This window comes from Myotis myotis, unplaced genomic scaffold, assembly GCF_014108235.1.
Source record: "Myotis myotis isolate mMyoMyo1 unplaced genomic scaffold, mMyoMyo1.p scaffold_m19_p_7, whole genome shotgun sequence".
Classification (NCBI taxonomy): domain Eukaryota; kingdom Metazoa; phylum Chordata; class Mammalia; order Chiroptera; family Vespertilionidae; genus Myotis; species Myotis myotis.
In genome coordinates this window covers 49,516,783-49,541,231 of record NW_023416379.1, presented here as the reverse complement: position 1 = coordinate 49,541,231, position 24,449 = coordinate 49,516,783, and the positions used below count along the sequence as shown (strand labels likewise).

At 36.2% G+C, this 24,449-nt stretch overlaps 1 protein-coding gene across 3 annotated transcripts in view; it reads right to left on the bottom strand.

The window, feature by feature from the left end:
• The window catches only part of EPHA7 (EPH receptor A7), a 172,637-nt gene that overhangs the window by 110,086 nt on the left and 38,102 nt on the right, over positions 1-24,449 (bottom strand). For all 3 annotated transcript variants that reach the window (XM_036317996.1, XM_036317997.1, XM_036317998.1), the window contains exons 4-5: positions 4,574-4,729; positions 3,403-3,738 (exon numbers count right to left, since the gene is read on the bottom strand). In XM_036317996.1, coding sequence (XP_036173889.1) covers positions 3,403-3,738; positions 4,574-4,729 — 492 coding nt within the window. The remainder of the gene's footprint in view (positions 1-3,402; positions 3,739-4,573; positions 4,730-24,449) is intronic.

The following is a 24,449-nucleotide window of genomic DNA, read 5'->3' as shown; positions in this document are numbered from 1 at the left end:
CATTCCCCCTTTAAAAATAGCACAAATATTGGTGATGCAGGTGAGGGAAAGTGGGTATACAAATGGAATAGGACAACAGTCACTCCCATATTCTACATTTGCTCTTTTAAAAAATAATGTAAAACTTTTAAAATTGCCACAGCTTGCTGCCATATTTAAACACTTTTTTTTTTTAAAGTAGAAAAAGCTAATGGTGTAACAGTGAAAATTCACAGGCTTTTAGTATTTGAGATATAGTAGAGACTAGACAATTGTGCATTAATATTTCAATATAAAGGTGCAAACCTAGTTTGCTTTTTAACTTTATTCTTCATAAACAGTTTAAGAGCTTTAATGGTATATAATTTATATACCATAAAATGCTGGGGTCCAACCCCAGCAGGTCCAGGGATCCCCAAAGGCGTAGACGGAGTCGGTGAAGAAGGAAGGACACGGAGACAGTGTTCAGGTGATCATCAGCCTAGCCAGGATCTCTAGCCAGGATCTCCAGCCAAGTTCTGGTCTGGATCTCCAGAGAGGTTCTGGTTAGGATATCCAGCCAGGTTCTGTGTCCATGTTCTCTTGCTAGGTTCTCCAGCCAGGTTCTCCAGGTTCTCCAGCCAGGTTCTGTAGCCAAGTTCCCTCGCTAGGTTCTCCAGCCAGGTTCAGTTACCAGGTTCTAGTCAGGTTCTCTTGCCAATTTCTGTAGTCAGGTTCAGTCCAGGATCTTTTGCCATGTTCTCACGCTAGGTTCTGTCTCTAGGTTCTGAGGCCAGTTTCTGTCCAGGAACTTTTGCCATGTTCTCTCCAGCGAAGTTCTTCTGTCTCTAGAGAACGTTCTGGGTAGGTTCTGTGCCTAGGTTCCGTCTCTCTTGGTTCCGCATTCTAAGTTCTGTGTTCTAAGCTCTGTATTCTAAGTTCTGACTCTCTTGGTTCCGTATTCTAAGTTCTGTGTCTTACTGTCTTATTACATCTGTATTTATACCAGTTGATTCAATCCTATCAATCTCTATTACAAAGGTTAGGGCATTTCTTATCTCCATTCCAGGGAGTAAAGATTATGTAGCTTAAGCATGATTGTTCGTAGTTAAAGTGATTAATTACCCACCTGGCACTTAGTTAAGAGGTTTTATTCCCTCCCTAACTTCAGGGGAAAATCCCTACCTGGGGAAACAACCTTTCTCAGAGACCTTGGTTAAAACACATAGTGCCAAGAAGGTGAGCAAACATATTAAGAACAGTATGCCATATGTGCCAGGTCCCTTGAAACAGCAAGCATGGACCGGCTCCCGGCAATAAAATTCACTCATTTTAAGTACACAATTCAATATTTTTAGGATGTTTACAGAATTGTGCAACCATCACAATCTAATTTTTGCACATTTAAAGTACCTCCTCCCCCCAAAACAAATAAATCTAGTTTGCTTTTAACCAGAAGAGAATCAATGCTTAAAGCCACTTTACTACTGTGAGATATTTGATTTGAAAATTTATGGAAAGTCTATGACTCACTTAGCTGGTGTAGTATAAATTTGAAAAATTAAACACTGACATTTAAAGAGAAAAAAAAATCTAATTGGGGTATAAGTTCAGCATCTGTATGTTGTATTAAAAGATAATTTAAAATGTTCCTTCACATATCTGATATCAGCAGGAATGCAGCAGTTATTCCAGCTCAGTAGACCTCAGAGTCCTATTAATGATTCCAAAGATAGTGCCAGTGTCACAATCATAAATCTAAAGATTTTTGTTGTTGTTAAGCCTCACCCTAGGATATTTTCCCATTTATTTTTAGAGAGAGGGGTAGAGACAGAGAGAAACAACAATGTGAGAGAGACACATTGATTGGTTGCCTCTATCATTCACCCCAACCAGGGCCAGGGCCAGGGCCAGGGATCAGGCCTGCAAATGAGGTATGTGCCCTTGGCTGGAATCGAACCCAAGAACATTCAATCTGTGAATCAACACTCTATCCACTGATCCAAACCAGCTAGGACAACCTAAAGTGTCTCAAACACACTCACTGTAGAGTTATGATGATAAATTTCAATATAAAGCGACACAAACAAAAATATGTAACAACAACAAGCATTTTAAGACTAGTAAATAGAGTAGGGTAAATAAAATACATCAATCCAAATATCAGTTATTGCTTTTGTCTAATGTTTGAAGATTTAAAATCTCTAGGTTATTTTATCTCCAGACTTCTGATTTTACAGGGGAAATCTGATTTGCAATAGCCTTTTAAATATCAAAGAGAAACCTTTAGAATAAGAACCTACTAATCTGTTCAGAATGGTAAGCAGAAGCCATATGCATAGTTTTCATTCTGCAGATATCATTTAAATAGGTAACTTTGCTAAAATTGGCATAGAACTGAAGAATAGATTAGTCTATGTCCAGGAATTTGGGCTAATACTGGTTTTTGACAGTTAGCCAAAGATCAAGAAGACCTTGTTATAAGCTTATTATGATGCTCACACAACTCAGGGCTCCAGCGTAGGTCCAGTTTTATTAATGACGACATAACACTTGGCTACATCTATACATAGCATCTTCCTTCAGCAGCAAGAATTTTCAAAAGCTTGAGAAAGCCCTCAATTGCTGAAACTTTCTTCAGTAATAATATTTTTCTGAAGGTTTAGAAAATCTCCAATTCATGAAACTTCTTCCCAATTTGTACTTTCCAAAACATACTTAGCAACGCGAAGAATGACTGAATAGGGCATCTCAAATGCGAGTAAGAAAATAAGTGATTATGTAGCTTTTAGCCCATAATAACTGCTTTTAGCCCAAATCAACTATAAGTTCATAATCGTGGTTATTATATATCCTAATTCATTTCTTCTGAAATTGTCATGAGACCGCCCCAGTATGAAATTCAATATTATAAACATTATATCATCACAAATCTGATGAACTTACAATTTCCTGATGCAAAATTTAATTCAGACTTGCCACATGGTGTAAATAACGCATTCTATCTGGTAAAATATTGGTTAACACTATGCGAGACAGTGCAGCCAACTCTTCCATTATCCTTAATTCTCAGGTAGATTTTGACCATGAACACATCACACAAGAAGGTAAAAATGCAAGTAATATTCTGCATTTCATTTTATCCAATACATCCACTCTCCTCCTCTAGATCTTTCAGCAGACTTTCTAGTCTAAGAGCAGTCTTAACTGGTTTACAATTTATCCCTTTTATTTCTCCTGCCAGATCTCTGGAGGAGATGTTAATGAGTCTAGTAATGGTTTAACAGGCAACAGGAGAAATAACAAAGACAAGCTAAAGGTGTGAATAATCAACAAGCTGGAATAATTGAGTTCTGTGTAGCCAAGTTAAGGAAATATTCAAGTGAGACACCTCACTTATGTAGGGACATTATTCACTTAGTAAAGGCAAACGAAAAACCATACCTGCTTGACCAGTGGTGATACTGACAGCTGCAAAGAGCCTCTGGGATCGGCTTAAGTCAGAAACTCCATTTACAGCTTCAACTTCAAAAGTATAATTAGCGTGGGCCAGCAGGTCCATGACGGTGACATAGTTATCCTCTAATCCAGTCTGCTGGGGCATGTATCCAATGTTACTCCCACAAGGAACACACTCGCCCTGCTCCCAACTGCACCGCTTACACAATATTCTGTAGGTCACATCGTTTCTTCCCCCATTGTCTGCAGGAGGACTCCATTCCAAACTTACTGTGGTTTGATTGATGTTGAAAATGAGGTTCTGTGGTGCAGATGGAGGCCCTTCGGAAACCAAAAATAAATAAACAAATAAACAAAAAATAGGAAAAAAAGCAAACAAAATGCACTAAAGGTCCATGTGGGGCCTTAAGCTAGTGGCTCAATTACCATACAGAAAACTAGTTGCAATGCTTTCTTTCACATAAACATTTCATTACCTTTCCTAGAGAAGCCATATAAAAGCCTCCTTGAATTCGCTTGGCAAGAGGCTTTATTTATTTTCCATTTAATATGTCAAAATGAAAACAGGATAACAACTGTCTTTGTACTTTTGCCACGGTCTTTAGCTACTTTGCTTCCAAGCAATTAAAAAAGAACAGTTAATGCACCTAAAAAAAACAGTTGTGAAGTTGTTTAAAAATAGTTTTCTTTTTAAGCATATAACAGAGAATACATCTATTCATTTTTAATGCGCTCAAGAATGATTTATAGGACTGTCTGGAATTTGGTTGGATTTGGGTCTCTCAAGCACTCATTAATTGAAGCACCAAGATATGAGATTTGCTCTATTTAGTGATGGAATTTTAATTTGCAAACCATTACTTTTTAATCGCGTTTCATACACATGTGAGACTCAAATAATTTTTACGCTTTATGATTCCTATAAATAGATGTGAAAAATATTATTAAAATGCATCTTGATTTTGAAAACATAAAAATTACATTGAAGTTGAAGTAAGGTGTATTTTACATTATTGTTTAGCCTTAGAGGTGTATGAACAAATTTTAAATATTTAATAACAATAAAGATTTGTGAGTGTATTCACAAATTCTATGCCTATCTCAATGACAGGAAGGGATCTGAAAGTTCTTTGTAACTTTACTATTAGGAACTTACTTGTACACGCAACATATGGTGGGTCAGATGGAGCCCTATAATACCCATCCTCACATTCACATCTTGAGGAACCTTCTTTATCAGAAAAACTGTGAGTTGGGCAACGAGAGCACTGCAGATCTTGAGAGGAAGATTTGTAGAACCCGCGGCCACAGGCTGGGTATGCAAAAGAAAGTGAAAATAGAAGCATGAGAGCAAGCAGAACTTTTGTCAAGTTCAGTAATATTTTGCAAAGAATAAAGTATGAAATATGATTTGTGAAAAACTGTTTATGATAACCTTTTATGTTAGTATATATCAATAACCATATTTTATACTACATTTTAAGACAAAATAATAAAAATGAAATGATACAGCAAACTTGTACCTATAGTTGGCATCAGTTCAAAGTCAAGAGCCCAAAACTAAACATAAGCATAATTTATTTTAGACAAAATATTAAAATAGTTAATTAAGGGTAATGCTGATTTCAATAGAATTAAGTTGCTTGTTAAACTGCATTAATACACTCAAAAACTTATGTTTTCTTCATCAAATATAGCCAGTGTTGCTCAGTGGATAGTGTCGGCCCACAGACTGAGGGATTCCTGGTTTGATGCTGTCGAGAGCGCATGCCTGGCTTGCAGGCTCGATCCCCAGTAGGGGGCGTGCAGGAGGCAGCCAATCAATGATCCTCTCCCATCATCGATGTTTCTATTTCTCTCTCCCTCTCCCTTCCTCTCTGAAATCATTAAAAATATATTTTAAAAAATATATCTGTAAATTAACATTTTGTGTTTATTTGATTTATAATGAAAAATATAAAAAATAAGTTTAATCATCTACTAGAAACAATGGTGTAAATTTTTTCATCTGAAAATGATAGAAATATATTCCCTTCCAATTTTCAGAAAACTTCAAAATGTAATTTCAACCAATCCTTACTAATAAAAGCCTAAGTGATGACCACGCCTTCACAAGATGGCTGCATGCACAGCAGGCAAGCACAGGTGGGTGGGGCTGGGCTTGACACTGCGTGTGCAGCATGGAGCCCGCCTGGGGGTCCTGCCTCCGTGCAGCAAGGCCTGCCTGGGGGTCCCGCCTCCTTCCAGCTCCATGCTGCAAGGCCTGCCTGGGGATCCTGGGGGTGCCGCCTCCCGGCTCCATGCGGTGCGAAGGCGGGACCCCCGGCTCTGGCCTACCTCTTTGGGGCAATCCATGGAGGAGGCCCGGATGGGTGGTCAGGGCCTACCTCTTTGGGGCGATCGATCACGGGGCTCCCGCACTGTGACAGGGTACAGACCAGGCTAGGGGACACCCCTCTCCCCCCCCGAGTGCACAAATTTCATGCACTGGGCCTTCAGTTTAACTTATAAGACAGGTTGCTTTCCAATAAGTGAATTCCCTTGTTATTAATAATAATGAAATCTCATAAATAGGAGACACCTATTCCACCAGCATTAAGGAGAAAGCCATCAACTATAAAGAGACTGAGGACTGTTTCTCCCCTGCTGAGAGAAGCTTAGGGTATAGTCACACTAACACAGCAAATGCTCTCAGTAGTGAGTAGATAAGTACAGAAAACATAGCTATCACCTCCTACTGAAGTTGTTTTTACCCACTTACATCTTATTTATTATTAAATCAAGTAACCTTGAACCATTTACTATCACTGGATATTTTCTATATTTATTTTCAATTAAAATTTAGCAAACTAAAATTATATTATCTCAACATTTTTTATTAACAGATGGTATTATACATTGAACATATTAAATAAATTCAATGTATCCTTCATATTTTTAAATGAATATCTATTTACATTTTAGTGACCTTCAAATTTGATAGAAATTAATAAATCATATCTATAAAGATTTGTTAATATTTAACCTAAATTTACATTTAAGTTTATTTAATGTTCTTAACTTGGGCATTATTCAGTAACTGAATCACATTTTCACTATTTGGTGGGGAAAACAATCTTGTTTTTTTTTAAGAAGGTATATTCTCCAGAAAAAAAATGGTGAATCATTCTCTACTTTTGTTCACATGCTAATTTTTTAACTCGTGATTTTGATACATTTGAGAGTTCAAAATCACCTTCTGAGTTTCAAGAAAATAAGCCTGTTTTACATGAAGAAGATGGGTAATTTAGATAACTTAGAAACTTAATTTAAAGATCTGTTATATTGTGATAGATAAGTGTTAGATACAGAAACAGCACTACAATCAACTCTTTGTAAATATACCATACACTACTGAGCTCAAAAGCCAGCCCGCCTTTGGTTGGCTTCCTCAATTCATACAAGAGGAAAACACACATAACATATTAAGCAACGAAGCTTAATGTACCTTCACATGTTCTCAGCAGCAATTACTACAAATCTAAGGCATCAAGAGAACAATGAAATTGATTATAAAATAATATAAAAAATATAACACTTAAAATGTTTATAAAGATAAGATCTTGCCACATAAAAGAATGGTGAGCTGCTAGGTTAAAGAACTGAGCATGAATTTCTCAGCCTTTCTTTAAGTATTCACTGTTTCTTGCTCTAAGTATTATTTGTAATTCAACATCCAGATATACCATCCATAAAATAGAGAAGGCAATGCTTTATTCACAACCTGAAGCTTGATAACACTGAGACCCAGAGAATTAAAAAAGAAAAAGAGACAGTAACAAAGAGAGGGAGGGAAGGAGGGAAGGGAGGGAGAGAAGGTATACGTTGAGTCTTTGATGGTATCATGTGCATATTTACTTAGATTTTACAGGGAGAGGAGGTTAGGAAGCAGGGAGATGAGAACACAGTGGCAATATGATTTAACATCTACAAGGGAAGTCTTTCAGAGTTACTAGGCAGCGAACTACCTAGTGCAATCCCTCAAATTCCCATGCTCCAATCGCAAATATAAGCCTCTAACGAAAGGCTTATTCCTGTTTTCCTCACAAACAAAGAGGTACATTTTTTTTCTCTCTCAACATACATGATTTGTAGAATATAGAGGGTAGAAAACTGTAAAATCCTTATCATTCAACTTTCAAATTTACATTAAATTCTGTTACCACTTTAACAGATAAGACAATAGATTTGAAGCAAAAGTAACCTGAGTTCTTCAAATAAGTCCATTTGTCTAGGTTGAAACTAGATTTAAAACGCAGGACTACTGATACGCAACCATGTGCTATTCCACCAGTGTCTACTGTTGAATGAACCATAGTTTGGCACTTATTCAATGGCTCTCAAGGGCTTTCGCAACCCTAAAAATTTATTTTCAATGTGTCCCTATTTCTTTAATTATACCCCGTTACAAATTTAAAGCTATTTTTAACTTAGAAAACTATGAAATAATATTCTAACATACCTACAGAAGAGATATTAAATTGGTATTCTTAATTTCATTATGAATTTTGTCACTGACAATTCCTGCAAAATTATGGAGAACATGCATGGCTATTATTAAATAGATGATGACAGAAACAATATTGGAAAATGTGGTCATAAAAGTCTTAACATTTTTTCTTTGAAGTAATATTTTGTTTCAGTTCAGTTAATATTGAAAATAATGAGCTGTAACAGGAGAGTATTTTACTTAACCTCTATGGAACTATTAATTTAGACTTATTAAAAAGAAGTTCAGGAGTCCCCCCCGCCACCCCCGGATTCACGGTTTCACTTTCTGCAGTTTCAGTTACCCACATTCAATTGGCATGGCTCCATGATCCGGAATCACCCAAAGCAGATGATTCTCCTGATGTATTCTCTGTCAAAGATCAATAGTAGCCTAACCAATGTCACATTGCCTACTTCATTCACCTCGCTTCATCTCATCATTGCATCATCTCACAACATCACAAGAAGGAGGATGAGTATAGCACAACAGGACTTTGAGAGAATCCACATTCACATAACTTTTATTATAGTACATTGTTATAATTGTTATCTATAATAATAAAAGTATAATATGCTAATTAGATCAGACGTCCTTCTGTCTTTCTGGACAAAGCTGGGGCTTCGAGGGAAACCCGGGTCCCAGGTGCCTGCCGGCGCCCGGAAGAAAGCCCGGGTCCCGGGTGCCAGAGGGAAGCCGGGGGAAGGAAGGCCTACTCTTGCACGAATTTCATGCATTAGGTCTCTAGTTTTATTATAGGTTAATTATTGTCAATCTACTGTGCCTAATTTATAAATTAAGTTTTATTATAGGTAGGTATGTAAAGGAATAAAACATAGTATATACATAGTATAGTGTGAGGTACTATTCATGTTACAGGCCTCCACTGGACATCTTGGAATGTATCCCCCACAAATAAGGGGTGTTACTGTTCAAAATTTTTGGAGCTATGGTATTAAGTCAAGAATGTGCAATAACCTAAGCTGTCTTTTGCGATAACAGTGAGCAATTGGGTGGTTAAAAAGTTTGGGAAGAAAGTAACAGATGCTCTTAAAAATTAAAATTTTAGATGAAATCACTACATGAAATAACTTCAGTAAAATACTCAGTGACAGAAACTGGGGTGGAGTGACATATCTGAGAGTCAACCACATAGGAAGAATCAGATGAGTTCTCAAAACTGCTCCAAAAAGGCTACCTGGAAATCAAGACAATTTATCTTCTATAAATGCAGCTGCTTTTCTAAAAAGTACTAATAAAAACATTTTTAGGGGTAAATGACTTCTGAAACCTCAAACAAAGACAAATTCACTTCATACATAACTACAAAATATACAGAAATGACTTTCTAGGAATCATGCAATCACAGTTTTAAAACTTTTCTTCCTTTGCTTTATTTCTCAATTTGTTCAACAGCATTTGAACTGAAAGAAAACTTTAATTAATATACATGCGACTATGGTAAAGTTAGTTACAATAAAAAACATACCATTTTAATTTCCTGCCTTTTGATGTTTTTGCTTTTTAACTGAACATTGTATTTGTGTGTGTGTTTATATTTTTTTCTGTTTTAGTGAATTTATTGGGGTGACACTGGTTAATAAAATTATACAGGTTTCAGGTGTTCAGTTCTATAATACATCATCTATATATTGTATTGTGTGTTCACTACCCCTTTATGTAATGTTTTATCATATTAATGAAGTTGGAAATATGTAAAAAACTGTTTTCAATATTTCATTACTTTTGTGAAAAAAATAATCTACCCATTAATTTAGTAATAGTTCTTTTTCAGTGTTACCACAAAGGCCTCAGATTAATTCTTTTGAATTTTTTTTCAGCCCTTAGGGCCTTAATGAATAAAATAACATAAAAATTCATTATTCTAGAGCCAATAAGCATAGTCTTGTCAGATTTCATATACTAAGCAAGGTTCACTTGGTCTGTTCTCTGGAAAAATACCAAAGAAAAAAAAAAGGGGGGATCAAGGAAGCACATGAAATTTCTGTTTACTAGAGAGTAACTTTATTATTTACTTCAATATATCCACTAAATTATATTGCAGTATACTATATTTCAAAATCAGTTATAGTATCTACTATAATGAAAGAAATGTCATTTAACATATTTAATTTCAACTATTTTAAATAATAATGCTGTCCTATGTAATTTGAAATTGGTTCAAATAATATTGGAATTTAAATTCCTTTAAGAAGAACACAAAGGCAATAGGGTTTATAAGTAAATTACTTAAGAGTTATAATACCACAACAAAATATCTATCAACACAGGGCTATTTAAACGTATAAGGGAATTAATACTGAGTCCTTGTACTCTGATTCTCAATTAAAGTCTCCTGACAAGCGCACATTCTATAGCTGTCTTCAATGGATGTGAGTGTTTAAGTAATGGGTGCTAGGTCTCTGAGTATATACCTCCAGGAGGCAGTCTGTGGAGCAATCAGGGTACGGGTCTAAAGCCTCTGTGTCCTCAATAAACAATCATAAAGGCCATCCTAAAAGCCATAGACAAATGTCCACCCTTCAGGCTAAGCAATTAGGTGAAATGGAGTATCTCTTCCTTTTGAGTGAGGGTGCAGATGCTCAGAATTGCCCTGGTTCTTCAGGTTTATCACCTACCAGGGTAAACCTAGGGGATATTTTGTCTTATTATATTTCTAAGGACCCTATCCCAGAAAATCCACATACTTCTAGAGTTCTATAGCCAAGAAATATTCTCTGGTCTTTAATGGGCCAATTTCTTGGAAATCTTAAGCTCCAACTTTAATTTCAGACATACCGGACAAAGGCATTGATAATCTATTTTCTTAGTCATCTATGCTCCATGACTGCACATTAGGGATTCCTGGAAAGACACCAATGCCTTGGGCCTATCACAGTAACTGAATCATTCCTGGAGCTTGGAGATTTCTATATTGTAAAAGAATTTCCAGGTTTTTAGAATCATCATTCTGTAGGTTCCAGGTTTCTTCTCAGACTATCAAAGTCTCTACAGAATGCATAATAACAAAACACTTCCACCATAAAATTGATGAGGGGGTAAAATGAGATATAGAGAAATCTAAAAGTTAGAATTTTAAGAAAAATAAAAATTCGTTAATAAGCCAATCAAAAAATGCAAATAATCTGAGTAGACATTTCTCAATGGAAGATATACAAATGACCAATTCACACTCAAAAAGATGCTCAACATCATTAGCCATCAGGGAAAGGCAAATCCAAACCACAATGAAATCACACTTATACCAAGTACAATGGCTATAATAAAAAAGACAGATAAAACAAGTGTTGGTAGAAATATGGAGAAATAAGAACCCTTATTACTGTTAGAAATGTAAAGTGTTGCAGCCACTTTGGAAAAAAACTGATAGTCCTTTTAAAGTTTAAGCATTTACCATATTACCCAATAGTTCCACTGCCAGGTATAGACCCAAGAAAAATGAAAACCTATAGCAACAGAAAAACTTGTATATAAACATTCGTAGCAGACTTATTCATAATAACCAAAAAGTATAAACAACCCAAATGCCGACCAAAAAACAAACAAACACACACAACGGGGTATTATTCAGTCACCAAAAGGAGTTAAATACTGACACATTACACATGGATGAATCTTGAAAACATTATGCTAGGTGAAGAAACTTAGTCACAAAAGATCATATATTATACTAGTATAATTCGATTAATGTGAAATATTCATAAAAAGCAAATCTATAGAGATAGAAAGTAGATTAGTGGTTGCTAAGGGCTGGAACAGTGAGGAGAAAAGGCAAGTGACTATTAATGGGTACAGGGTTTCTTTCGGAGGTGATGAAAATGTTCTAAAATTAATTTGCAGTGACAGTTGAACAACTCTATGACTATACCAAAAAACACTGAATTGTTCACTTTAATGGGCATATGAATTATATTTCAGTAAAGCTGTTACATATAATAACATCTATTAATATGTGACTTCAAACTGAACATTTAAGTAAGCAAAGAAAAATTATTAAATTTTATCTGTTGATAATATATTACTTTGTCTAACACATCTATATATATATAAAAGCCTCAGCGACAGTCTAACCATTTGACCATCCAACCAGTAGCTATGACGCACAATGACCACCAAGGGGCAGACGCTCAACACAGGAGCTGCCGAGCTGTAGAGACTTGGCAGCTGTGGTTCTCGGGTGACGCACCTGGAACCAGAGAGGAGGGAGCCCGATTCTTGGGTGTGTCACCTGAGAACTACCCTCTCGCAATCTGGGACCCCTCGGGGGATGTTGGAGAGCCAGTTTTGGCTCAATCCCCGCAGGCCAGGCTGAGGGACCCCACCGGTGCACAAACAGGCCTCTAGTGTATTCTATATTCATCTATTTTTATGAAGCTGCATTTAGGTAAAATAAATTAACTATAAATTATTTAAAAATTTGGAAAATCTATAATCATTATATTCTTTTTTACCCATTTGGTAATTTTAGAGACACATAAATAATAATTTATCTTTTATCTGAGGAGTAGCAATTTTATCTGAGTAATTAAATAACAAAAGAGATTCTTATCAATACCAAGTTTATATTTAGGGGAGATTTTTGATACATTATATACAAAGTGAGTTTTGAGTGAATATCTGAATAGATCTTGTTCTTATTTTTCATTCACATCATTTTTCCAGACAACGGCCTGGTTTCCTTCTTTCCTAACCCTCTCAATTCTTCTTCCATGAGCTAACTGAACACAACTAGACTCGGCTTCCTCAGGTCTTACTCTGCTTCCAGGCCTGTGATTTTAAGCACAACTGAACTTTTTCTGAAGGAATTATGTGTATGTGTCTGTGTGTAAAATATGAGGCTTTGCAGATGTTTCCGGCCACAGTTATGCAGCTGCAAAAAATTTATTAATTACAAACTATAAGTGGATTGTTCTGTAATTGAAAGTTTCTGAGCTTTAATATTATTGCAGAATCTACATATGTATACATAGGGATTCTAATGAACGCTGTTGTTTTATTTATTGCAGATGGACATTTTATTTCATTCAGGCAAAGTGAGCCTGTTTCCATAGGAGCTTTCAAATATTTGTGTCATATTAATGTTCATGCTTCTATAATGCAAAGGGGAAAGCGCAGCTTATAGAAATAGTACTCCCACTGCTCCAAGTGCTGACCTCATCTGGGACAGACAGATCCAGATTCAGTATTTTAATCCTATTGACAGTGCCTCAGTGGGAATAATTACAAAAGTCTGCCGGAAAGCCAGACCTCCTGTCACTGATAGGCTATGATTTCTCACATTGAGAATGAACAGCGGGCAGGGAGGATGAAAACTATATGATGTAATTGAGTTTATTACAGTTTGTGAGGCACCAGCCAAATTACCCAACAACTAATTTGTAAGAGTTTAGAAAAGAAATGATGCACAATACAAAGTTTGTGACAACAGGTGCTCAAGTGAGGGAAAAAAAAATTAGATTTTTAAAATGAAAAAGAAACATTAACTTCAGGACATTATTAAATATGTGTTATTTACTTGTGTTGTTTAATTTAGTACATTTATAGATTGCATTTAGTGGAAAGGAAACATATATGAGAAGTTTTTTAAAATTTTGGTTTTAAGATATAGACTGTAAAAGGAAATAAAGCATTATGCAAACACAGTGTTTTCTCCTTTATTAAATTATCAGGTTGGAATACGCTAAGAATTTTGCTGAGATCTAGCATTAAAATATTCTATTTTATCAGAATATCGCCATAATTAAGATGTCATTACAAAATGATTTAAAAGAAATAAAAAGATGTCAAGTTACAACATTCAAAATCTCTTTTGCATTCTTATTCTACTTTATAAATATTAGGCTACATTGAAGAGCTAATGTGGTACAGCAAAAGAGAACTGGATTTTAACTGAAATGATATGTGTTCAAATCGACTCCACCACAGTGGCATATAATTTGGACAAAGCCACTTCACATTCCTGGGCTTCCATGATCTTGCTTTCTTATTAATTATCAAGTCTGGAGACATACTAGTTATTTTTATGTTTGTAAAAGGTGGTTTTAACAATAATACAATAATCAGTTATCCAGCTGTTAAAACTCCTATACAACTGTCTTCAAGAAATGCTTTAAAAGCACGTTCCTCCCACCATCACCACATCCCCAAACCCCACATACAAACAAACATCCCCCTAGTCCATTGATGGCGAACCTTTTGAGCTCGGCGTGTCAGCATTTTGAAAAACCCTAACTTAACTCTGGTGCCGTGTTACATATAGAAATTTTTTGATATTTGCAACCATAGTAAAACAAAAATTTATATTTTTGATATTTATTTTATATATTTAATGCCATTTAACAAAGAAAAATCAACCAAAAAAATGAGTTCGCGTGTCACCTCTGACATGCGTGTCATAGGTTCGCCATCACTGCCTTGTCTTTCAGTGGTGCTTCAGTAAGAGTGGGAAAGATGGGTTCTAAAAGGGCACCCTACCTCCCCTACCATTCCTGACAGACCTGTGTCCCTGTGCCCAGGACCCCTGTGCAACAATTCACCTCTAACTCTTGCTGTATCATTGTCGTCAAGCCCTGTCTGTGTTCTCAGGGGTGTGCACATTCATTTTGATTCATGCAAATAAGTATCCTGAAATAAAAGTTTGAAAATTAAGTAAATTACTTAAAATCAACTCTCATAAAAGGAAAGATTCAAAATGAAATCAGACCCTTCTGGATCTCACTCAATATTGCCCTAATAGGTTCAATATGAGAGATCAACCTATAGATAAAAAATGAATTATATATGAAATCTCAGAATTTAGTAACCTCACTGGAAAAGAACTATAATTACAGTAATCTTAAGCCTAATTCAAGTGTATATCTAAGTATAGTTATGGAGTTGCCATGATTTAAAACACTTAAATAAGGGAAAGCTAACTGACCAAATTCAAACATTCATTACTTATTTTCAGTAACTAAAAAACGTGGCTTATTTTTAACAACATTATTTTATTTTTCTAAAAGATTTCCTTCAGGTCATGTCATCATGAACAAAAGGCTGCAACAGGAGGGGTCTTAAACAGCAGCTGGTGTTAGGAAGCTTTTAGACACGGGGTACAATTTACTCTAGCATTTATGCCACTCTCAAGTTTAGTTTCAAATATTTCTCTTATGTTTATTATACATTACATAATTTTAGTTTTAGTATTCATTCTCATTATGCTAAAATATTCCTCACAGTTTCAAAACACATCAAGAAAGGTCAGATAATGTGGGTTCTACATAAAAAAAAAAAAGATGTAAAATATATGAGAATTCCTTTTTTGAAAAACGAGTACTCTTCACATAATCATTTTTAAAACAACATTTCTTAAAAGATAAAATTTATATTCTCAAGAATAGATATTGTTAAGTTCATCACATAGGCCTCACTTCAAAAATTGGAAAAGGCAATACGTCGTGTCCTTCATGTAAATAACCAGTTTGGCTTCTTCTCCACCTGGATTAGCTTCATGACCTTTGTAAATTTGTTTGTTTTTTTTTTGAGCCTCATTTTTCCATATCTAAAAGAGAAACCTGATAACAAGATGACCTTCTAAGATGGTTGTGAATTGCAGTACATAATTCATGTGAAGAATTTAGCACAGTGCCTAGTGTAGAATAAGCACTCAATAAATAACTATTATGATGATGTCACAATGTAATTTTCCATGCAAATTTTTTATCTCACTCTGGTTTCTACCTTGATAAACACTGAGCCACTTCCCCACTTCCAGATGTGTATTTAAATAAGACACACAAATTATTAGGCAAATATAGCCAAATTTCTCATTCCCTGATAAAATAATTATTGTTTGCCTATTCTTTGCTTTGTCAGGTAATGGACCAAAGATATATCTGCTAAAAAACAAATATGATGACATCTAAATAGCATATTACCTTTGACCTGCAATCAAATGGCATGCATAAGCTTTTGATTATGTGCTTCAGCTAATTAAGATTCTGATATTTTATATGTTACTCTTATAAATTATAAATATTGTGCCTTAATTTGTGCTTAATTATCTCTATTTCAGTGATGAATATAGATTGAAAATTCACCTTTTCTGCCAAACTGTAGCGTTTCTTCAATGTGAAGTGATAAAACTAGTCAGTGCAGGTAGACATGTAGGAAAGGTGTGTAGGGACATATGACTGACCAAATATATTTACCCTGGAGAGCTATTTGTGGCAGTTATTGGCTCGTTTCTCAGTGAGGCTAATAGTGGATCTAGCAATATCAGAATATTCCAAAAGGGCACGTTATTTCAAATTCAAAAATCTTCAGCTAGACAAGAAATAGACATCCTATATAATAAATGCCCAGTGACCAAAACAGCAGAACCATTGGCATGACCAGTACAACCGGAATGACAACAGCCCCTTGCCCCTGCCATCCCCGCCCCCCAACAGGACCTCGCACCCCGATCAGGGGCTCCCATCAGGGCAGGCCGGCTAGACCCCACCTGTGCACTGGGCCTCTATCCTATATAATAAAAGGTTAATATGCAAATTGACTGAACAGCAGAATGACTAGTCACTATAACAAACACTGACCACCAGGGGCAGATGCTCAATGCAGGAGATGCCCCCTGATGGTCAGTGCAATCTCTCAGGGGGAGCGCTGCTCAACCAGAGGCCTGGAGCTGGGCTCACCACTGGAGAGCACAGTGGAGGTGGCGGGAGTCTGTCCTGCCTCCGTGGCAGTGCTAAGGATGTCCGACTGCCAGTTTAGGCCCACTCCCTGCAAGAAGCAGGCCTAAGCCATCAGTCGGACATCCCCTGAGGGCTCCCAGACTGCGAGAGGGCACAGTCCAGGATGAGTCTCCCCCCCCCCCCCTCACCGCGCCAAGTGCACAAATTTCATGCACTGGGCCTCTAGTATAAATATAAATGTCTGAGATTCCATTATGTTTAACAAAGTGAACATATTTTTGTTCAATTTAAAGCAATAAAATTAGACTATTTTATGAGTGATTTCCTCAATAACAGGTTTTTCTCCTGCAATATACTTAGATCTGCATATCTCTAGAAAAGTCTTTAAGATACATAGTCAAAATAATGAGTTAATTCCATCTTAATCTTTTAAAGAGAAGTCCTTCCTTTTGAAGCAGTCTCAGACATGCCTTTTCACTATCAGTTTTCTGCAATAATTTCAAAAATTATTAAAACAAAATCATCAGTGAAATCAATCTTTCTAGCTATTTTGTAAAGACTAAATTTTTCTTATTTAGTCAGTTAAAAATGTGGATCAATACTAAGTCTTGTGAAGCAAATAACCCTAAAGCAGTTTAATGCCATTTGAACATGTGGGGAGATAAATAATCATTTCTATTATGTCAGTAAAAAAATTCTGAAGATCATAAAAAAATAAGTTTACCCTGGAGCATGACATTTTAAAAAGATGCATCAGAACAATGAGGAAACTCACTCAATTCTTAAAGTTTAGAAATAAAAGAAAATAACAGGCAGAATAAATCCTACAACAAATAATGTTGCTGACCATCAATCCTTTATCTAAAAAAAGAAGCTAGCTACACACATACACAAAAAGCAAACAGACATAAACATATATATACATATGTATATATATATACATACATAGGATATAAATAATCACTAGAGATCTAAAATAGTAAAATTCTATTAGTAGATTCCCATACTTTCTAATCCTTATAATAGAATACCAGTTCATTGCTAATTTTTCTCTCTATACCAAGCAAATGATCTGTCACAGCTCTCCCTGTATCTTATCCACTTTGCATCTATAATATTTTGCAAACAGATAATGTGGGTACTACCAGAATATCTTTTAATATAATTTTTAGTAAAGTGTAGAAAAAGTAGCTATGCTTGATATGAAAAAGACATCTAATTTAGTTCTTTATTTAAGAATAACTAACTCATTCTCCAAAATCAAAAATAGGAATAGTCTAGGTTTAGATAATATAGAATTATATACACAAATTCCTTCATTCCTGGTAGTAATCTGGAACTAGACAGGACACTATTAAAATAAATTCTTGTAATTAACATTTCTATTGGAAAACACAGAAATATCACTGATGCTTTACACTATGAAAAATGATTTCAATTTATTTCTTACTGGCTCTCTTTCAAATTTTAAAAACAATTATTGTATAGTAAACAAAAACTCATTTAAGAAAACTGGCTATTACATCTTTTATTTTCTTTTATTAGGAGCATACACACACCCTGGTGTACATTTTTGTTTTCCCATTCAATTTCTTATGTTGCTAAGATAAATTAATTCATTTAGTCTATGACCTATGGGGTGAGGAGCATGACAAAACTAAAGGTGAAAGCCCGTTTATATGCATATATATTACTTTACTACTTCCAAGTTAATACTTAAACCTAACAGGAAAACAGGGTAAAAACATATTACTCTTACCATTAAGAGCAAGCTCACAGAGGCACTACAGAGTACTGGACTCAATATATAGCCCTGCATATTTCATCTGAAACAATGGAGAAATTTAGGTGAAATGCTGGTTTCTCCAGGGAAAGGATGATAATGTAAATGTGAGCATTTCTAAATAAGAAATTTGTTGAAAGTTCTCTGGAATAGAATGATTGATTCTATGTCTGCACTAATGGTGCTATAATATAATATTGTGTACAGAAAACTGATCATGCATAAAACCTTCCTAATTAATTATAATGAAACCATCTCAAAACCTTCCTAAACGTTTGGAAATATAAATTTATACTAACCGTAATACAGATAAGGAAGGGAAAAAAAAGTTCAAAGACTGTATCTGAATAAAAGAGTGAAGAATAATACAGAAAAAAATTGGATGGCACACTGTGAGGACATACCCACAGAACACATACTGTCCAGGTGGAATGGGTCAGACGATATTTTCAGAACAGATTTATTTTTCAACATTTAAGTTGAATTACCCTTTGGTGTACATGTTCAACAAAAGACTGATAAGAATATTAGTTGTCTGTATGTCAAAATAAACAGAATGTCTAATATCCAAGATGTGACTAACTTAGTCCTGTGTAACTTAGGGATAATCTAGCATTTTATAAGATCTTGTGAAAAACACACTTTTTTGAGAGGACGTATAATAATAGAAAAATGGGGTATCTAATGCTTGAAAATTTTGATGAGCTTTCATTTCATTTCACCATAATGAACATAATACCTATAGCATGATAAGAGCAAGGGTCACCCTTGCCAAATGTCAACAATTATAAAAGGAGGGAGGGCCAACCTTATGGAAATATGACTATTTCGCTTGCCATTTTCCAACATGATTACTGTGTAGTTTGAATTAGTAGTCTTTTAAGTAAGAGGCTAAGAAGGTAGATCTTTACAGGCTACATATGTTAAAAGGATATGTCTAGCCACAGCATCAGTATGAGTTTTGAAGTTCTGATTTTCCCTAAATGAAATCCTTCTCTTATACAAATAGACAGTGTTGAATTATATTAAATATTTTGTAACATTAGAATTTTAAGGTGCAATGATTCCTCTTTACCTGTTATCTTCATTATATCTTTCCTTTCACAAAATGTCCATCTAAGTTATGGTCCTAAATGATATGCAATCTGTAGAATATTAAATTCCCTACCAACAGAAAGCACAAAAATAACATGGCGTCTCAGAAAAGGTATTTAAATAGAGCATTATTATTATATACATATGTTTCCAGTCAGGCTCAAATACAGAGATATTTATATCAAGGAGTACGCTATGTGGTGCAGAACTTCCTGAAGAAGATTCATTAGAAATGTATTTGCTACAATTGCAAACCACAGATCCTTAGTGAAGCCCTAATTGACTTCTGGTTTAGGCAACTGAATTCCTTTCCTCTCTTCCCATTCCTATAATGAAGTATTATATGTAATATTTGTGTCTATGTCTATTATCTATGGCTGTCTGTATTCTATATCTATATCTGTATCTACATCTATACCTTTATCTATATCTCTATAGATCTAACACTGGGTCTATCACACCCTCATTACAATCTTACAAGATAGTTAACATAGTCTTCCAATCTGTAATAATTAAAGGGTAATATGCTAATTAGAACCGATGTCCTTCCAGACATCATTCTGGATGTCCTTCTGAACGAAGCCGGGGCCAGAGTGAAGCCCGAGTCCCAGGTGCCTGCTGTCAGCCAGAGGGGAGCCTGGGTCCCAGGTGCCGGAGGAAAGTCGTTGCTGGCAGCCGGGGGAAGGAAGGCCTACTCTTGCACGAATTTTCGTGCATAGGGCCTCTAGTTTAATATAAAAGTGTTATGTTTCCTTTATATTTCACAAGAGTTTGGTCCTTTAAAGTCTTGCATCTGAGTGTCATGCCGGACTAGGCACGTCTTTAATACTGCCTAGAATGTTGGTGTTCTACATATATTTATTGCAATTTTATTTGCTAAAATAGAAGAAGCTTGTATGAGTGAATATGTATTGATGATTAAGAAAACCCTTATAAAACAGTAGAGAATAGTCTTTAAGAATGCAGGCTGCCGTAACCGGTTTGGCTCAGTGGATAGAGCGTCGGCCTGCGGACTGAAAGGTCCCAGGTTCGATTCCGGTCAAGGGCATGTACCTGGATTGCGGGCACATACCCAGTAGGGAGTGTGCAGGAGGCAGCTGATCGATGTTTCTCTCTCATCGATGTTTCTAACTCTCTATCTCTCTCCCTTCCTCTTTGTAAAAAATTAATAAAATATATTAAAAAAAAAAAAAAAAAGAATGCAGGTTAAGGAGGCAAACCTCTTGTGTTGAAATCCAAGGATCAAAAGCTAGGCCACTAATAGGTAAGAAACTGTCTGGGAATAATAATAGTTTCTTCCTAATAAATCACTATATGGACTTAATTAAATAACATAACAATGTCTAGCACATACTAAAAAAATTATGCATGTTAGTTGATATTATAATTATGATTATTATGTTAACATAGAAAAGAACACTATTTTTTTTAAATTAAGATAATTTTGCTCCTACTAAAACATACAAAAACTTTTGAATATTTTCCAACATTTTTTTCAAATAATCTGTTTAACTGCATGAATATGTAAATCATGTAGCTAAATGTCTAAAAATTTCAACTTAGAAATTCCTTTAATAGTTTCAACAACTTAAAAAAACCATTATGATAATAGAATTTTTTTAAATAACATCATTTAAAAAATCTGCATTGGAAAAATCAACCTATTTTCCCTTCTGTTGTTTTGTTCTCAATAAACTTACTTTGTTTAGCATGTTATTTAGCCTATCCTATACTCTACAACAAAAGGAAGCATGCGAACACATTTCAATCTGCAACTTGTCATTTAATACGAAATAAAGCAACATAAGATATATTGATAATAATTCAGAGATTTGAAAGAGTAAGGAAAAGCTACAGTATCTTGCAGGCAACTATTACAGATAAGACATTCACTGAGAGAAAGAGAGAGAGAGAGAGAGATACAAAAAATAACAGATTCCTATGATAATACAACTTTTTTCTAGTCAGTTCATCCTTTTTCTATGCTACTCTTAACAGTGATGTAATAATCCATATATATTTTAATATCAATCTGCTTTCTATCCACATTCGCAAAGTCTAACAATGCTTTTTGTCTAAAGACTATTAAGAAGCCCAGGCAGTATGGCTCCCAGGTTGAGCATCAAACCATGAACCAGGAGATAGCGGTTCGATTCCAGGTCAGGGCACATGCCTGGACTGCAGGCTAGATTCCCAGGAGGGGGCGTGCAGGAGGCAGTTGGTCAATGATTCTCTCTCATCATTTATGTTACTATCTCTCTCTCCCTCTCCCTTCCTCTCTCTAAAATCAATAAAAACATATTTAAAAAAATAAATTACATAAATGTTAAAAAATAAAGACTACTGAGAAAAATGAAAGCTACCATTCTCTTCCTTTATGACCACAACAGAGGGAGGAGAAATCAGAGTACTTTGGGGGCTTATTCTGTCATTATTTTCCTTAGCTAGATGCCAACAGAACCTTCATTATAAGAGATATAGCCCTAACGGGTTTCGCCCAGTGGATAGAGCGTCGGCCTGTGGACTGGGGGGGGGGGGGGGGGGGGGTCCCAGGTTCGTTTCCAGTCAAGGGCAAGTACCTTGGTTGCGGGCACATCCCCAGTAGGGGGTGCACAGGAGGCAGCTGATCGATGTTTCTCTCTCATTGATGTTTCTAACTCTCTCTCTCCCTTCCTCTCTTTAAAAAAAATCAATAAAATATATATTTTTTTTAAAAAAAAGAGATATATGATACGTGGACTAGACGGGTTAGGCAGGAAAAGGTAGGGCCTTCTTATAATTAAAAACAAGTCTGAAGATAAGCAAGAAAGGAAGAGAGAGGACAAATTCCAGAAAGCATGCAATACCATCACTAGCAGTAACCAAGTGAAAAATTGTGGTATCGTTTTCATATATTAATACAACACTGATAGTCTTCGGCCAAACAACTGACACTAATCTTTTGAGAAAGCAAATGATGATAATATGAGAAGAGAAGGCAGAAGATGCTTCTCCCACCTATAGGAATGCATGTGGCTGATTTTTTGGAAAATTGTGTCCTTCCATTATAAGATAAATATTCACTGCCTTCCATATCAATGCATCTGCACAAAATTAAAGACCATAAAAGTTAAGTGCACATCCAAAGCCTCACATTTAGGAAAATGTAAGTACTCTTCAACTCTTCACTCATGAGCCCCAAATCAAAGACACAGGCAGAGTCATGCACTCTTTGAGGCAGATCCTCAAAACACAAATTAATTGTTCATTGTTCTCAATTCTGTCCCTTAGAAGCCTTTGCTTTCTGAGACAAGTACCCAGGAGTCCTCACCACTTCATTCTTAGTAATTTGAGAGTAGTCACATTGGTCCTTTACATTTGATTAATGATGACCAAATAAAGATCTACAAATAACTTACATGGGAATTACAAGGCTCCAAAATATTGCAAAGTTTTCCTATGAATGACAAGGAATATAATTTTTAATTCTACAGTGCATGACTTTTTAAGTGGGCGTATTTTGGCCCAAGAACTATTTCATGAAGACTGCAGACATTTTAGATTATTTTATCTGTAAGAGGTGATTTAACTGGCATCTAGTAAGTAGACATCAGAGACACTGATCAACATCCTACAGGGCTCTCCACAACAAAGAATTATCCCAAGCAAAATGTCAGCAGTGCCACCGCTGAGCAAACCTGCTTCTTTACAAACAGGTATCTGCCAGTTTTGTTTCTGAGTCCTAGTTGTCTCATGAGTAGGCCCTTCCTAACTAAGCAAAATGAAAAAGAATTGTGGCTAGATTCTGTTCATATTTAAACAAAAATAGGTTAACTTTGTTACAAAAGTTAGTTTTATCTTTAAAAAACTTAGATTTTTTTTTCTTAAATTTTGCCAGCTAATGCTCTAGATGATTTGCTAAGAAAATAGCCTAATTTGACATTTCTATAAAAAACATTCTTTTGAAAAAAACAAAAAAGTGCTATATTATAGGTCCTCACGTGCGATGTTCTCACAAGATGGCCACCACAAGATGGCTGCTACAAGATGGCTGCATGCACAGCAGAGGCGGAGCCCAGCAGCCCCTCTGCACAGTAAGGCCTGGGGGTCCTGCAGCCCCGCATGGCACGGAGGAGGCCGGTCCGGGGGTCTCTGCCACCTCACATGGAGGAGGCGGGTCCCGGCAGAGGAGGCAGGTCATGGCAAGGGAGGGCAGTTGGGAGTAATCGGGCTGGCAGGGGAGGGCAGTGGGGGCAATTGAGCTGGCAGGGGAGGGCAGTTGGGGGTGATCGGGCTGACACGGGAGGGCAGTTGGGGGCGATCAGGCCTGCAGGGGAGGGCAGTTGGGGGTGATCGGGCTGACAGGGGAGGGCAGTTGGGGGCGATTGGCCTGGCAGGGGAGCAGTTAGGCATCAATAAGGCCAGCAAGGGAGTGGTTAGGGGGCAATCAGGCTGGCAGGCAGAAGCGGTTAGGGGCAATCAGGCAGGTAAGCAGGCGAGTGGTTAGGAGCCAGCAGTCCCGGGTTGTGTGAGGGATGTCCGACTGCTGGTTTAGGCCCGATCCCACAGGGGTTGGACATCCCCCGATGGGTCCCAGATTGGAGAGGGTGCAGGCCGGGCTGAGGGACACCCTCACCCCATGCACAAATTTCGTGCACCAGGCCACTAATAATTAAATAATCAAGTATAATGAACCAAAATATGTTAGGAAAGGAGATCATTGTAGGAACACCAATAGGTGGCACCTCTTCTCATCATATAACTGAAACCTATAGATTAAGTAAGAAACATTATTTTTAAACAAAAATTTGGAAAGAGATTATTCATATGCAAAGACAGAGCAAAGAGAGAAAAGATCATGGCACATTTGAGGCAATGACAGAATGCCAATGTAGAATACAAGCAGAAGAGAAGCAAGTTGATGAAGCTAAAAAAGAAGGCAGGCTGCAAGTTA